Source organism: Myxocyprinus asiaticus, chromosome 11 (genome assembly GCF_019703515.2).
Source record: "Myxocyprinus asiaticus isolate MX2 ecotype Aquarium Trade chromosome 11, UBuf_Myxa_2, whole genome shotgun sequence".
Lineage (NCBI taxonomy): Eukaryota > Metazoa > Chordata > Actinopteri > Cypriniformes > Catostomidae > Myxocyprinus > Myxocyprinus asiaticus.
The window spans coordinates 23495464-23510895 of NC_059354.1; the positions used below are offsets into that span (position 1 = coordinate 23495464).

Here is a 15432-nt window from a genome sequence, read left to right on the forward strand (position 1 = left end):
TTTTAGTATTTCTGTAACTGCTGGTCTCCTGGGATTTTCACACACAACAGTCTCTAGAATTTACTCAGAATGGTGCCAAAAACAAAAAACAACCAGTGAGCGGCAGTTCTGTGGATGGAAATGCCTTGTTGATGAGAGAGGTAAACAGAGAATGGCCAGACTGGTTCAAACTCACAAAGTCTACGGTAACTCAAATAACCGTTCTGTACAATTGTGGTGAGAAGAATAACATCGTTGTGCGGGTTGGCGCTGTTTTGGTGGCACGAAGGGGACCTACACAATATTAGGCAGGTGGTTTTAATGTTGTGGCTGATTGGTGTATATATATATATATATATATAACACATAGTGTGTTGTTCATTTATGTCAAACACTTCAATTGCATTAATTAATTGAAACAAAGTCTCAATCTGAATAGTTATGCCCATTACCTATAAAATCACATGAACAACAAAATAAAGAATTAGCAGCAAATAATGCACAATACATGACATTCTTTTCTACAGTACATGTTGCTATTCTAAAATGTATTAACCCATCCCTACGTTAGGTTATAAAGTTCTCTACTGTCTACCATCACTGTAGGTTTTGATGTAATCACTTTTTCTTATCTGGAGTTTTTGGATGTGGAGTCTTCATGTTCTTAAAAAATAAATAAATATTAAAAAAAAACCTCTGAGATAGCCAATACAAATATCTGCAGAAGCACTAAATTTATAGACCCACAACTAGATAAGTCTAGAATAGAATATTTTGAAGTACATTACTTGTTAGATTACATATAATAATAAAAATAAAATAAAAAAATCACAACCAGGGCATTTTTGCCCCATGCCCTGGTTAAATTCTGACCCTGATTCTGCCCACTCTTAACATATAGCTACAACTCACAGGCATTTACTAAATCCCAGCCCTGTAAACTGCAAATCTGGATGTAATTAAGTAAGGGAGGTTAAAAGTAATGTGCATTTTGTTTATGATGAAGTGATCTAATGAAATGGTCTAATAATGATGAGCTATTTCTCCATTAGCCTGCATGACAAAGTAAGACATATGGGCCCAAATTATCATGGATTATACTTACCCCACCATTAGAATAGACAAATGTCATAAATACTGGGTTGAACTTTTCTTTGGCACCTATTATGATGTGTCCTGTTCCTTTCAGAGTGTGTAGGCCTGTCAGTTGAGAAATTGTCCTGTAATAACCCATAGGTGGACAGTGTTGTAAGTAGAGTATGACATGAAAAACAAATGGGGGAAAAAACCTGTTTTAAAGTTGTAGGCAAGATTGTGAAAACAGAACGGATTATTCAACACCTCTTACATTTACGTAGAGTCGAGCACAGCAGACAGATGTTAATTTGTTGAAAATCTGTCAGCAGTTACTCTTGACTCTCTAGGCTGAAGAAAATAAATTAAAACGAGTTTAACGAGTTTTTATTTACAAGTAAATAAAACAATTTTAATCAAGAATTTGAAAAGAGACCAAATCAGTCAGTTTGAAAATGAGAGTGAGTTGATATAGCCTAACAATACAAAACTTGATAAACAATTTATTAAAGAATTTCAGTTGATTTATTTTCGAGATTTTTGTATTTTATTTTTTGACATTTGAGAAGTGAGAATGTTCCAGTAAAAAAAAAAAAAAAAAAAAGAGTTAGAGGTTAGAGTTTAAGTGATTTCATCACTACAGGCTGTCATTACGCACAAAATGTGTTATTAATTAAAAAAAAAAAAAAATCTTTTGTTTTTTATGCTTGATTCTTCGAGTCAGTTTGCTTATAAATGTCTTGCACTTCAAAACAAACGGAACGCTCCCATTGTAATCAACGTAGATATGGAAAGCGAGGGTGTCCACAGGTAGCCTATCATTTGTTGTATTTTGTCGATAAGAGTGGATATCAAGCTACAAATGGGTCTTTCCCGAATCCACCCTTTACGCAAACGGTATACTCACGTCAGACCACACGTAACGGGGTGCACCGCCAGTGGGCAGGAAGACCATTTAACCTGCTTGCTCATGTTGCGAATACTAGTTCATTACGAGCGGTGGCGACAGCAGCGCCAACATCTGTATGATCCACAGAGGGATGAGGGAAATGCACGTTTTAACCGTTGTGTTCGCTGTTGTATTTGTCGTTGAGGAGACTGAAGCTTGGGGTTACAAGAATGGAATACTGCACAACTCCATCTGGCTCGGTATTTCTTAAAATTGTTCCATGTTTCAATGATCCATATCGTTTTTAGTAGTTTCAGAGTGATTCATGGTAACTGTGTTTTGTGAATTCTTTCTTTCTTTCTTTCTTCAAATGTGTTTGTGTACATTTCGCCGAGAACCCACTGCATGAGAGTTACATTCTGTTATGGTGTAGTGCAACTTTCCATACTCAGTACACTTTCAGGGTGATCCAAGGTACTCACAGACACGACTCTAGAGACTTGAAGTGATTTAATAACAGGAAGACACATGAAAGCTCAAGTACCATTAGATATTTAAGCATTTCTTGACATTGTTTGAATAGTTTTGGTTTAAGCCTTATTAAATAAATAACCTTATTGAGTTACTTATGTTACCCCACCATGAAAGCACTTAAAAAAAAAATTAAAAAAAGTCTCCCATTTAGGGGTTTTCCAAGGGATGTGTGTAGAACTCACTAATGATACCTTTTTGTTTGAGGCCAACACAGTAAAAACATCGGTCCAACTTCTTCAGGGTTATGCATGCGTGCTTAAAAACAACTGCAAAGCAGCATGATGTTCCTTGAGAAGCTGAAAGGGGCCAAAACAGAGGCAAAAACTTTACTGGTTAAGCAATCTCACCAACAACAACTATCATTGGATGTACATTGGATAAAGGATGTCTTGCACAATGCATCTGTCGTGGTCAAGGTCTACAAGCTTTTGCTAAACATTTTGCTGTTACCTCCTGTAATAGGTTTCCTACGTATATTAGGTCTGATGTCATTTTTGCGGACAGGTACAATCAATGTTCTGAGATGTTCAGCAGACCTAGATAACTCCACATGAGTGCTGCTCTCAGAGTCCTTTTAAGCTGATAGTGTTACTAAATGAGACACATCTTCTCTCTTTACAGAGCAAGCAGCTGGAGTTTACCACCGTGAGTCTCGCAAAGGAAGATATCAGCTGACGTATAATGAAGCCAAGGCTGTGTGCAAATTTGAGGGGGGAAATCTTGCCACATATGATCAATTGGAGACTGCTCGCCAAATTGGTTTGTATCACAATTCTGGCTCTTCTCAGATGCCAATAGAAACAGCAGTGGAGGGTCTGGCTTACAGCATAAATGTTGAAAGCTGAGCAATTTCTGTTACTTGTATCATATTGTAATGGCTTTATTCTATAAACATCAGCAGGAAGAAATTTTAAACCACACCTGAAACAGTCAGCAAGCAGAATGATAATGAAAGTTTGAAAAGTTTGAAAGAAAGAAATCTCACAGAGATTCTGACACAAAGTAATTAACCAGACAAGGTTCCCACTAGTGTTATGTTTGAACTGTAATAAAAGTCTGTGTTAGGTGTTGCCTGAATAGCAATACCTGTTTTCCTGAAAAATGACTCCTTTTCGTTTGCAGCAAAAGTAGATTTGTTCCAGGCATGGGCTCTGTTTTGTAATGGCATCATTTCGTGGTTAGGACTGGCATATGGCACTTTATGCACGAGGTCTACTTTGCTTCCTTATTCTTTTCTTTCTATTTGCAGCCCTCAAATGGTGCGCTTGGTTTCTCACAGTACAAAAGTTTTTTATTCTTCATACCCCCCAAAGTTCACAGACAGATTTCTAAACTTTCCAGTTTTCTTGTGGAGAACATTTTATATTCTATCTCTTTGTGAAATACTGGAAATGTAATACAATAATATGAACAATGGAAAAAAGGAATTATCAACTGCTGTTTAAATATAATATATTATTTATAATAATTGATATAATTATAATATATATAATTTATAATTATATATTATTTATAACATATCAGTTATTTAAGCAGTTAGTTATGTGGAGACATTGTGAATATACTCATGGCTGAAGGAACTAAGGCACAATACAAACCTTTTATTGAAAAGAAAAAAGTAAAATCATTAAATAAAATTCTTCCTTTAGAATATTAAGACCCTGACAAATAAACAGTAAATTAACAATGCAGTACAACAAGAATAAAGGTCAGCTACATGTGCAACGCAGTGATACAAATAGTATCATGGTGGAGAGGTCACAGCTGTGCTTTATCACAAACAATGCATGGCCATTGACCAGTTAGCATCCAGAACTGGAACTATCCATTTTATAAAATTAAATTATACTAAATTTTAAAATGAATGTTTTTGTAAAATGACTGGTTTTAAAATATAAAAGTATTCCAAAATCACAAAAATTGACCAATAAATTACACAAAAACAGTTTTCAATATTACAACAATTGTCATTTTCCCAAAGGGTTCCATGTGTGTGCAGCTGGATGGTTTGACAAAGGACGTGTGGGCTATCCTATTGTTAAAGCTGGCGCCAACTGTGGTTTCGGAAAGGTTGGAATCATTGATTACGGATACCGGCTCAACAAAAGCGAGAAGTGGGATGTCTACTGCTACAATCCTGAGGGTGAGTTTGAGAAATGGCAGTTAGGCAATCCTGGGTGGATTTTAGTCATCCACTGAGAGATTTGGAATCAAATTTATTTTGACAAAGTCACACATAGGTTAATAGATTTTTCTTGAAAGCTCTCCAGGGTGTCCAGACGGAGTGAAACAAAGCTGTTAGTCGCAGAACCCGTGGGTAGCAAGATATAAATCTCCATCGTTAAAGAAAATTACTTTAAATCATAATTCAGACATTCATTGGTTTCTTAATATAAGGGTGAGATAACTTGTGGTCTGGACAAAGACAACCATGACTTAACATTGGGAAAAAAATATCATGGCATGTCATGACAGATGGATAGAAACAGAGGGCAGTGAACATCAGCACAGAAAATTATTCATACAAGTTGAACTGATACAAAAAAATGCTCTGGATGTTAAACTAATTGTCAACACAGGAAGCAAGCTGAGAACAAAAATATATGCCACATAATACATTTATTATAAAATGCTTTTATGCTTGCTCTGCTTAATTTGTGTGAATATTGAAGAGTCTAATGAAAAATGTGTAACACATGATAAATCTAAATTAAGCTTGGTAATGCATTACCAGGGACCCATCTGAGTTTATGATGGGTTCTTTTTCCCTGATTTGTAATGTGTTGAGACCTAGTAAAAGACATTATCCGTTTTGGGGAATTTGAGTCAGCAGTGATCTAAACAGGGAAAATTGCTACATTAGGTTGAGAATGATGACCAGTAAAAATTCTGTCTTTGACACTTTTAAACACATCTTTGTTTATCTCTTCCTTTCAAATAAGAGACATGACTTATAAATACAAAATATGCTCTTTCAAGCATTTATTATGACATGACATATTCATTATTATCTCTGTCCAATCTACTCACATTACTTCACTACTTATTCAGGGCAAGGCTGAGTCACTGAGTACTTGCTTAAACCACAGTCATGAGTGTGGATTTGTCATTGTCTGTGTAAGCATAATGCTCATATCCCTTTGGCTGCCTTTTCTAATTTATACGTTTGGTATTTATCTCCACATAGAGAGATGAAGAGATGAGACATGATTTATGAACAATGAGATCACAAAACTCATTATGTACATCCAGATCTCTTGAGAAAACTCTTTACAGCTACATCATTTATACAGAATTTGAAGTTACCAAACTTTAATACCAAACAAACTGACATATGGTTTTACTTACAGAGATAGTGTGCCCAAAAAGAAAGATTCTGTCATCATTTAGTTCTCACCCTTATGTTGTTCCAAACCTGTGGGACACAAAATGAGAAGTTATAGCCTCAGTCACTTTTTACTTTCAATGTATGGAAAAAAAGATGCAATGAAAGTAAATGGTGAGGCTAACATTCTGCCTAACCTTTTTTGTTTCATGGAAGGAAGAAAACCATGTGGGTTTGGAACAACATGAGGGTGAGTCCTATGCCTTGTGTTACTTTGTTGCTGCACATTAATGATATTTCATATGCCATTATACTGTATTTTTATTTGATTTTGTATAGCCTTTACAGTAAAATGTAAGATAATCAGGCCTTTGTTAAGTTGAACAGATCTTGTACGCCTGTTATACTGTCTTTACAGCAAAAGAGTGTGGAGGAGTGCACACAGATCAGCAGAAGGTTTTCCATTCACCTGGTTATCCAGAGGGCTATCAGGATGAGCAGATTTGCTACTGGCACATTCGTGTACGCTATGGCCAAAGGATCCGCCTTCACTTCCTAGACTTTGACATTGAGGAGGACACAGCTTGTCTCAGTGATTACTTGGAGATCTATGACAGCTACGATGATGTTTCAGGATTTGTTGGAAGGTGTGTTCATAATATTGTTTTGTTTGATTTTGCTTTGCTTTGCTTTTTGTTCCGTTTTGTTTTGTGTTGTTATTGGTCATCATTAGTGTGATTGTTGCGAATTTTTGTGTCTCACAATTGACCCTGCTTCTTGCTACTGGGAGTTTACAGTGCTGAAATTATTTTAAAATTAGATTAAAAATAACTGAATAAATGTGTCTGTGTTAACTAGATACTGTGGGGATGAACTTCCAGCAGACTTAATAAGTTCAGGTATGTTGCTACAGTCATTGTAATTTTAATCATATGGTAATTATCATGCCTACATTAATCTGGCATGGTTCTCTTGCTTGGGGACCTCCAGGTGTGTTTTTAAATAGAGTATGAATACTCAGACCAAATGTGAGTACATCAAGATACATGTTAATTTTTTTTGGAAATTAATTTTTCTTTATGGAAACTGGTACATGTAAGCTGTTAACTCAAACCATAGGGCTTTAGTGTTCCCAAAATAATAATTGTGATAAAAAGAAAAATCTTCTTCTCTGACTTTCTCTGTTTCTATACTGTCTCTTGTTCAGGAAACGTCATGACCCTGAAATTCCTCTCTGATTCCTCTGTGGTGGCTGGAGGGTTTCAACTGCAGTACATCGCTGTGAACTCGTCCCTGCTCTATGATGAACATGCTGACACCTTCTCTTGACTGATGTTTAATACACCAGACCTACTTTTTACCACTGTGTCATTTTTATTATTGTAATTTTTCATCTAAAGTGCAATATTAAAGCTAACAATAATCAGTTATATTTCTCTCATTGTTTGATATTATATGGTTAGCTTTATCACACACTATAGTCACTTGTATGTCCAACTTTCTCTGATAAGCCTTACACACTACATGGCTAAACGTATGTGGATACCCCCTTCTGATTAACAGGTTTAGCTATTCCAAGTATTTCAGGGAAGATAAATCTGAATGCTACGGCATAGTGCTTTGTGGCAATAGTTTGGGGAGGGCCCTTTCTGTATCAGCAAGACAATGACCCTGTGCGAAAAGTGTGGTCCATAAAGAAAAGATTTTCTGAGTCTGGTTTGGAAGAAATTGATTGGCAGAAATGCTTTCTAGCACAAAGACCAGACACCTTACATGAACACCTTTGGGATAAATTGGAAAGGAGATTGCGTGCCAGGTTCCCTCACCCAACATCAGTGCTTGGCTATATGGCATAAATAGTAAATATCAGTACCTGGCCATGTGGCAGAAATATACCATTCTGAATTTGGCCCCTGACCTCACTGATGCTATTGTGTCTGAATGAGTGCAAATCCCAGCAGCCACGTTCAAACATCTAGTGAAAAAGCCTTCTCAGAAGAGTGAAAGCTGTTATCGCAGCAAAGGGAGGCATTAATGCCTATGGGTTTGAAATTAATTATTCAACAAGCACATTTGAGTGTGGTGTTCTCACCATGTAGTGTTGCTCAGATTTACAAACAAATGTACTTTTTTTTTAAGATTGTAGAAATAGGTGAACGGTGTGTAAATATTATATAAAACATTAAATATTGCACACATTTAAACAACACAAAGTGTCTTGATTTGATTCACTATTCATTCTTGCTGTGGCCAAGTTGGCATTTTCACTTAATGAATAATTTATAAGTGGGCGGAGATTACGTGGGGTTGAAGGTGACGTTAACAGCGCGTCGTGTTTGGCGCCAGCATTTTCGCGGGGTGTGAGGAGTGGACAGACAGCACAACGTTTATCGTTTATAAACACTGCAATAATAATAAAAAATCTAATATAGAGCTTGTGTTAATGATATCGCCTTCATTTGATAGAGTGTCTGCTGCCGTGAGGTGAGAAATGTAATGCCTGTTGTTGAACAGGGGGCTGGGTTGGTAACATGAGGAGGGCAACTAGCTCGCTAACTCTGGAATCTTTGTAGAGGAAGGATCTTTTGGATTAAATTGATTAAAACTCGAAATATACATGACGTTTACTGCACGTTTTAATTTCAACGCACGTTTGTTGTTACGAAGTGGCCACAATTTTTGAGTTGTATATACAACGCACATGTTTATGCAACGCAGTCAGCAAACGGATTCTATATTTTGTAAACATGTCCACCGCGGTGAAAAATGGCATATGTATTGTTAAGAACCGATATACAACAATTGCTCGAGTTTAATGGATGATGTATTGTCAATAGCCTCTTGTGCACCTGGCTAAGCTATTAAACATCACACGTATTAAAAACATCCTTGCCACTTTGTTAGCTCTCGTGCATCTCATTCTGCTTCATTCTGTGTAGCGAGAGAACGCGATGTTCTTGCTTCGATTTTCTCCACCTTACCTTTACCACCAATAAAAAATTGCCATACTCTCTTCACACGATTATTCGTGGATTTTTAACTTTCCATAGACGACAATTAATCGCAATACTGTCTGTTGCACAACTCGCTGGACAGGATTGATTTGGTACTCTCCAAAATTGAAATCGTTCAGTGTAAACACATTCGAATGCATTATAACCCTGTATTATTTGTAAGCAACGCTAAATGCACTTAACGCTAAATTTTAAATGGGCTTGTATGTCCTGCAGGTTGTGAGGATGATGGCAGCAGTGCCTTTATCCAGTGCCAGCCTCCTTCCTCTTCTGGAGTGTCTGGAGGATGCTACAGCCGGGCTGTCAGAGCAGACAGATGCCTACATCACCATAGCAAAGTAAGTATTTACCTACGGTTTGGTCTGGCAGAATTTATTTAAACATATGGATGGTATTCTCATGTAAAACTGCACTTACTTTGACCCTTATCAACATCCACATAAGCTCTTTTTAGCCATTAACATTTTGGTGATTCAAATTTTATCAAACAGTTGAACAAATGTTCATCCGCATATAAATGGCAATTGAAAGATAATTTTCTTGAAATTGTTAATAGATTTACATTTCAGGCTTTTGTTCCTCTTTCTTTCTCCCAGCCATCTCAATGGAGGGGAAGGACAACAGTTTCTGCCTGTAGTTGTAAAGCATTTTGCACGTCTCAGTAAAGTCCTTCTGGTAAGAGTGGTTATACTATGAAAGAAAAGACTCATGTACTGTCACTTTATTTGTGTTCAAAACTAAATATTTGGCATTGCTTTTTTGCACATGCATAAACAAAAATAAACAAAAGTTTAGCTTTTGAGAAGGCTACTATGCAGGGCACAGATAACCGTGGGTTTGGAGATTGTATCAGCCCTGCAGATGTTCAATTCTTTTTTTTTTTTATTTCAGGTTCACATCTCCAGTGAGAGTGAGGACCTGTGTCAAGCTGCACTGCAGGCCCTGGGCTTCTGTGTCTTCCACTCTCACATTGTTTCAGTTATCCCAGGTACACAAAAATAAATGGTTTTAATACTTTTGAAGTCATGTACATTTATTATTGTTATTAGTTTCCATTATCCTCTTTTTTTTTTTTTTTCTCTCTCTCTCTTGCTGCAGCAAATGTTTCAGAAGAGATACTTTCTACGCTTTGTAATGTTGTGGTAAATTCCAAAGAAAAATTTACATGCACTCGAGCTTTATGGGTTATTTCAAAACAGAATTTCCCTCCAGAGGTGGTGGCCAAAAAGGTATTTGTTTGGTGTGCATGCATGATCTACTTTAAATCAACATTATTTTTTACATTATTAATGTTTAAATGTAATTATTTTGTGGTTAAGAATTTTACATTTCTACATGTCAGGCCCCAGAGATTCTCAAGAGCCTGGAGGCCATGCAAACCAGAGAAGTACAGTCCATCCTCATTGATCACGAGTCGCTCAATGTTATCATAAGGTTTGCCTTGTTTGCAGTGTTCCATATTTTTCTCTTTTGGTACTAATGTAATCACTACAGGCTTGCAGTGCTCTGCTTACTTGAGATACTGTAGGAAAGGCAAACAATTGCAGTTGAAAGTGATGCTGATTTTGTGATGAATTTCAGATTGTTGGAGCAGGCTCCCCCTCAGATGGCTGCTGGAGCCGTGTGCTGGGCCAAGCTGGTTGTTCCTCTGGTGGTTCACTCGGCCCATAAAGTGCGCTTTCGTGCGGCAGCAGCCCTGGAGCTGGGCATGCCTCTTCTTCTGGAGAAACAGCAGGAGGTTGCAGCCATTGTAGAGCCAATGATGTCCTCTGTAAGCGTTGGCTCTCAATTGTTTTTATGCAGCACATGTATGAATATGAAATGGAAATGACCATAATGCCTCTCTACTACTCTGCCACCTCTAGACTCTCATCCCTGAAATGCAGAAACTGTTCGCTTCAAAAAATGAGATGAATATGCTGAAGTTGTGGCCCTTATTTGTGAGGCTTCTGGGGAAGGTAAGATGGAAAAGGCTGTTCTTCAAACCTTGCTGTTTCTTCAAACTTTGCTGTTTGATTTCCATCGTAATTAAAGTATCTTTGTCTCTTTTCAGTTGCTCCACAAAGGCGGTGCTTTCATTAACTCATTGTTATATTTAGAGGAGTTAGGTTTCCGCAGCTCCTCTCCCAATATTAAGAAGATTGCCTTCATAGCTTGGAAGAGCCTTATTGACAACTTTGCCCTTAATCCAGGCAAGTTTTTAAAAAATATTTTTCTTTGTACTTTGGACTAATAGATGATGGTGGATACCTTCCTACTTCCAGTGTTTGGTAACTGAAATATAATTTGAAATCTCAGCAATCTCTATAAACAAATTGCTAATCCATTAACCGTAATAGATGCTACCTTTTCTAAGACCATCATTGAGTGTTTTTACATGCACAGCACTACACTAACTATTAAAAACAGCTTTTTCGAAACATCTGACAATGCAAGAAAACCCTGTTTATGTGAGTTTTACAATCATCGGATTAATGTCTGCTTCTGACATTTGCACACATTGGATAAGCCAGTAAGAACGTCTGTAAAGGTGTTGACATGCAGAGTGAACTATAGGGGTAATGGGCAAAAATCTGTGTGCCGATTTTTTTTATTTATTTTTTTTTTATTTTTTTTCTTAAATGCTTATGAGCTTACTCTTATAAAAGACATTTACATGACCTTACAGATTGTCAGCTTATAAAGTATAATCGGTTATCGTGCATGTAAATATGCTAACTGATAATTGAAAACTCTTGTTCTTGAGCAGATATCCTGTGCAGCAACAAGCGTCTGAAGCTTCTCATGCAGCCCCTCAGCTCCATCCACGTCAGGATTGAAGCTCTTTTGCTCACTAAGCTGGAGGTGTGGTGGTATCTCACGGTCAAGCTTGGGCCCAACCTGGCTGCTAACTTTGAGCAGGTAAAATTCATTGTGCTCGGATAGGTGGCTTACGATTTTGGTCCTGGCAGACTGGGACAGTTGTAACAGAAATACTCTTTGTATGGCCATGGTTGCTACTGGTTACTAAGGAGCAACATATTTCTCTTTCCATTCCATCCATTATGCACTGTCGAAGGTTGGCATACCGCTGCTGCACAGCACGCTTCCTACTGATTCTCCACTGCAGTCCCCAGCTACACCCGCTAGAACCCCTAACCCAAGTAATGGTACACCTAACACACCTAAATCAGGTACAGCTCATTTCCTCTCTAATAGTGCCTTCTGCATCATCTCATCTTATAAAAGTAATGCTATGACATTACAGCTCAGATTTTCTTTTTAATTTAAAAGTTACTTAATACACCTTGATATGTCTTTTTTTTTAAATCTTGACAGCCTTACAGTTGTCTGATAGCTGCTGCACTTGATACTATGACTTTCTGCTTGCCAGGTATTCCATCTTGTAGCACTCCGAACACTACTCCTCGTATGAATCTGAACAGCAGTGCGCAAGCAGTGCAGTCCTATTGCTCCATTCAGCTACTAGGGCTGGAGATGCTTCTGCAGTGGCTCTTGGGTCCAGAAGTCACAAGCACTGCTGCCAAAGAAAACCTTCAGCTCAGTCTGGGTAAACATATACACTTAGTCATGTGCAAGATTTGTAAATTGTATCCCACCTTAATTTTTAAACAATTAAAACATTCTAATGGCTTTTTAAGTTATTACTTATGATTGGTAATGGATTTATGATGGATGTGTTGGATTATCTCACTATTTAATTTTTTACATTGATATAATTATGATAATGGAATGGCATCAAGGAATAGACCTTCAAATACTAGCAGATATCAGTGTTTTGTGTTTGTTTTCAGAGCCCCTGACTCACCCACTCCTTACCAGCCCCTCATCCTTCAGTAGACATGCCTCTATCCTCATTTCAGCAGCCAGAGATGGCTTCATTGCTGTGGGAAAACATGCTCCAGGTATTCAATACAGGGGCCAAGAATCATGAAACCAACTCTGTGTTTGTCTTGTTTTTTTTTTTGTTCAACTTGGTCACAAAAGTCTGTATTTTAAAACTACTACTTGCACAAATGACTGTCATTCTAAAGGAACCAGTTACAGAAACTTGTTACCTTGAAGATCCACCAGAAAGGGAAAGATGTAGGCAGTGCTTGTTTCCACACTTTTGTCCATGTTCATCATAACCTGATAGGAGTTTGTACTTGTCTCCACAGAAGCACTTCTCAATCTTGTTTGGAGCAGCCTCATTGGTTTTGTCAGTGCAACAATAGAAGCTGGTAGGTGGTGGAGAATTTCTCACTATGAATGTGAAGGATTACTTGAGCTATCATGGACACTGATTTGTAGTAATTTAGAAAGTGCCCCCCCTCCCCGTCAACAGGTAATAAGAAGGAGCGGCAGGGTTCAGAGGTCCTCACCTTTCTTCTACAGGCTCTACAGTCCATCCTGTCCTCAGTTGTTCTGCCTCCTGAGCGTGCTCTGGTAAGTGACACTAAGTGCTTTATATAGTAAAATAGTGTTACCTAACCCAACTGAGGTCAGGCTTGCCAATTAATAAAATATTCTATCAGAATAAGTTTAATGATAAGTTATAAATTTCTCTCTGATTAACATTTTTTATTGATTCCTATGATAACAAAGAAAAGCAAAACATATATACAGAATCAACATTTAACCCCACTATTACACCTCCCAATCCCCCACCCTGACCTTCAACAACATCCCTGTGGTCACAAATGATTATTGACATACACACACCCACACAAAAAAAAACTAAATAAAAATATAATCATCACACAGATTTAAAACTAAACTTCTCAATCCACTGCCCCTCCCCGAGAGCCCTCCAAAAACGGCAAATAGCTGCCCCATTTCCCATCAAATGAATCCCAACTCCCCAGCCTTCCCCATCTCCGTGCACCATTCTTGAAATGAGGGAGCTCCAGCCGACTTCCATCCCCTTAAAATAATTTGTCTGCCGAGCATGAGACTGGTTAGAACCCAATTTTTATGTGTTTATCTCCTATATTGATGACCGCCCCATCTCCTAAAATACAGAGTCTGGGGCAAAATGAAATTTGAGTGCCCAATACTTCACACATAAAACTCTGAACCTTCAACCAAAATTCTTGGATCTTAACACACCACCAAAAAACATGGGTTGTGTCTCCATCTTCTGATTGGCATCGCCAGCAGGTGGGTGTGTCTTTAAGACCAAGCCTATACAATCTGGAGGGGGTCCAATAGAATCGATGTAAAATCTTGAATTGTTTAAGGCGCACCTTTGTATCTCTAGATGCAGACTTGACATTTTTTAATGGGGTGTAACTTAACTTTTCCGATTAGTTTGATAGGCTTTGCAATGGTGAAATAGGGAACAGGAAGTTCTTGCCAATACAAAACCAGGGATGGGCTCTTTCAGGTGGAAGCGACCAATGAGCCAAATGTCTGAGACCGAATGCATAATAATAAAACAATCTCTTGGGTAGGCCTAGCCAACCTTTGTCAGTTGGCCTATGCAATTACTGAAATATAATCTAGGACATTTACCATTCCAATTGATGGACTTCCCTATGCTATCAAATTGCTTGAAATAAGAGAGGGGGACATCTGCAGGGAGAGATTGTAGCAGGTAGTTGAATTTTGGAATACAATTCATTTTAATAACATTATCCTTCCCAATCATAGATAAATGTAATGAAGCCCACATTGCTCAAACTTTTTTATTAAAGGGTCAAAACTGACTAACTAAATCACAAATTTGCTGGGAATAAAATGCCCAATTACTTAATGCCCTGTTTGGGCCACTGGAAGGTGCCCGGCTGAAAAGCCGTTACCAGGCAGTACGCTGTCATAGCCAAAGCTTTGGATTTAGACCAACTGACTCTGTATCCTGAGAACTTAGAAAAGGAATGAATAATTCTGTGGCGGCAAGGTATAGATCTAGTAGGGTCGGAGACGAATAATAAAATATCATCTGCTTAAAGCAAAAGTTTATGCGCCACACCTCCCGTCACCACCCCTGGAAAATCATCCTCCTTTCTTATTGCGGCTGCTATTGGCTCCAGGGCAAGACTGAACAATAACGGGGAAAGAGGGCAGCCCTGCTGGGTGCCCCTATCCAAAGTAAAATAATCTGAAATGAATCCAATTGTTTGTACTGCCGCTACCAGGTGTCTATAAAGTAACTTAATCCATCCAATAAAAGTATTCCCGAACCCGTGTATTTCCAAAATCTTAAAATAATCCCATTCTACCATATCAAATGCCTTTTTTGGCGTCAAGTGAGATGGCAGCGACCGCAGTCTGATCATTCGCAAGTGACCACATGATACTGATGAAACGCCCAATGTTATCAGAAGAGCTACGGCCCCGAATAAACCTCACCTGATCAATATGTATAAGAGATGTCATAACTTAATCAGTTAGCCAAAGTTTTTAACAATATTTTAACATCTAGTTGGATCAGGGAAATTGGACGGTAACTCTTACACTCACTTGGATCTTTGTCCTTTTTTAAGAATCGGACTGATCCTGGCTTGTATCATGATTGGTGGATGCTTTCCGTTCTTTAATGATTCCATATAAACTTCTAGTAAAAGTGGAGCCAGTTCTGTGGCATAAGATCTAACAAATTCAGTGGCAAAGCCACCTGGCCCCGGAGCCTTGCC

The 15432-nt window shown here is 38.0% G+C and overlaps 2 protein-coding genes across 9 annotated transcripts in view; both read left to right on the plus strand.

Moving 5' to 3' along the window:
• The first annotated feature begins 2017 nt into the window (after nt 1–2017).
• LOC127448312 (tumor necrosis factor-inducible gene 6 protein-like) lies at nt 2018–7959 on the plus strand. Its single transcript, XM_051710752.1, has 6 exons — nt 2018–2202; nt 3098–3235; nt 4458–4619; nt 6220–6448; nt 6660–6700; nt 7009–7959. The coding sequence occupies exons 1-6, from the start codon at nt 2079–2081 to the stop codon at nt 7128–7130; spliced, it is 816 nt and encodes a 271-aa protein (XP_051566712.1). The 5' UTR covers nt 2018–2078; the 3' UTR covers nt 7131–7959.
• A 182-nt stretch (nt 7960–8141) lies between these two features.
• Nucleotides 8142–15432, plus strand: part of LOC127448303 (telomere-associated protein RIF1-like) — a 30559-nt gene continuing 23268 nt past the window's right edge. For all 8 annotated transcript variants that reach the window (XM_051710731.1, XM_051710734.1, XM_051710732.1 and 5 more), the window contains exons 1-15: nt 8142–8285; nt 9032–9153; nt 9412–9490; nt 9707–9803; nt 9914–10044; nt 10158–10249; nt 10397–10586; nt 10681–10773; nt 10869–11007; nt 11565–11716; nt 11874–11988; nt 12189–12365; nt 12610–12720; nt 12976–13038; nt 13143–13243. In XM_051710731.1, coding sequence (XP_051566691.1) covers nt 9041–9153; nt 9412–9490; nt 9707–9803; nt 9914–10044; nt 10158–10249; nt 10397–10586; nt 10681–10773; nt 10869–11007; nt 11565–11716; nt 11874–11988; nt 12189–12365; nt 12610–12720; nt 12976–13038; nt 13143–13243 — 1653 coding nt within the window. In that variant the 5' untranslated portion in view covers nt 8142–8285; nt 9032–9040. The remainder of the gene's footprint in view (nt 8286–9031; nt 9154–9411; nt 9491–9706; nt 9804–9913; nt 10045–10157; nt 10250–10396; nt 10587–10680; nt 10774–10868; nt 11008–11564; nt 11717–11873; nt 11989–12188; nt 12366–12609; nt 12721–12975; nt 13039–13142; nt 13244–15432) is intronic.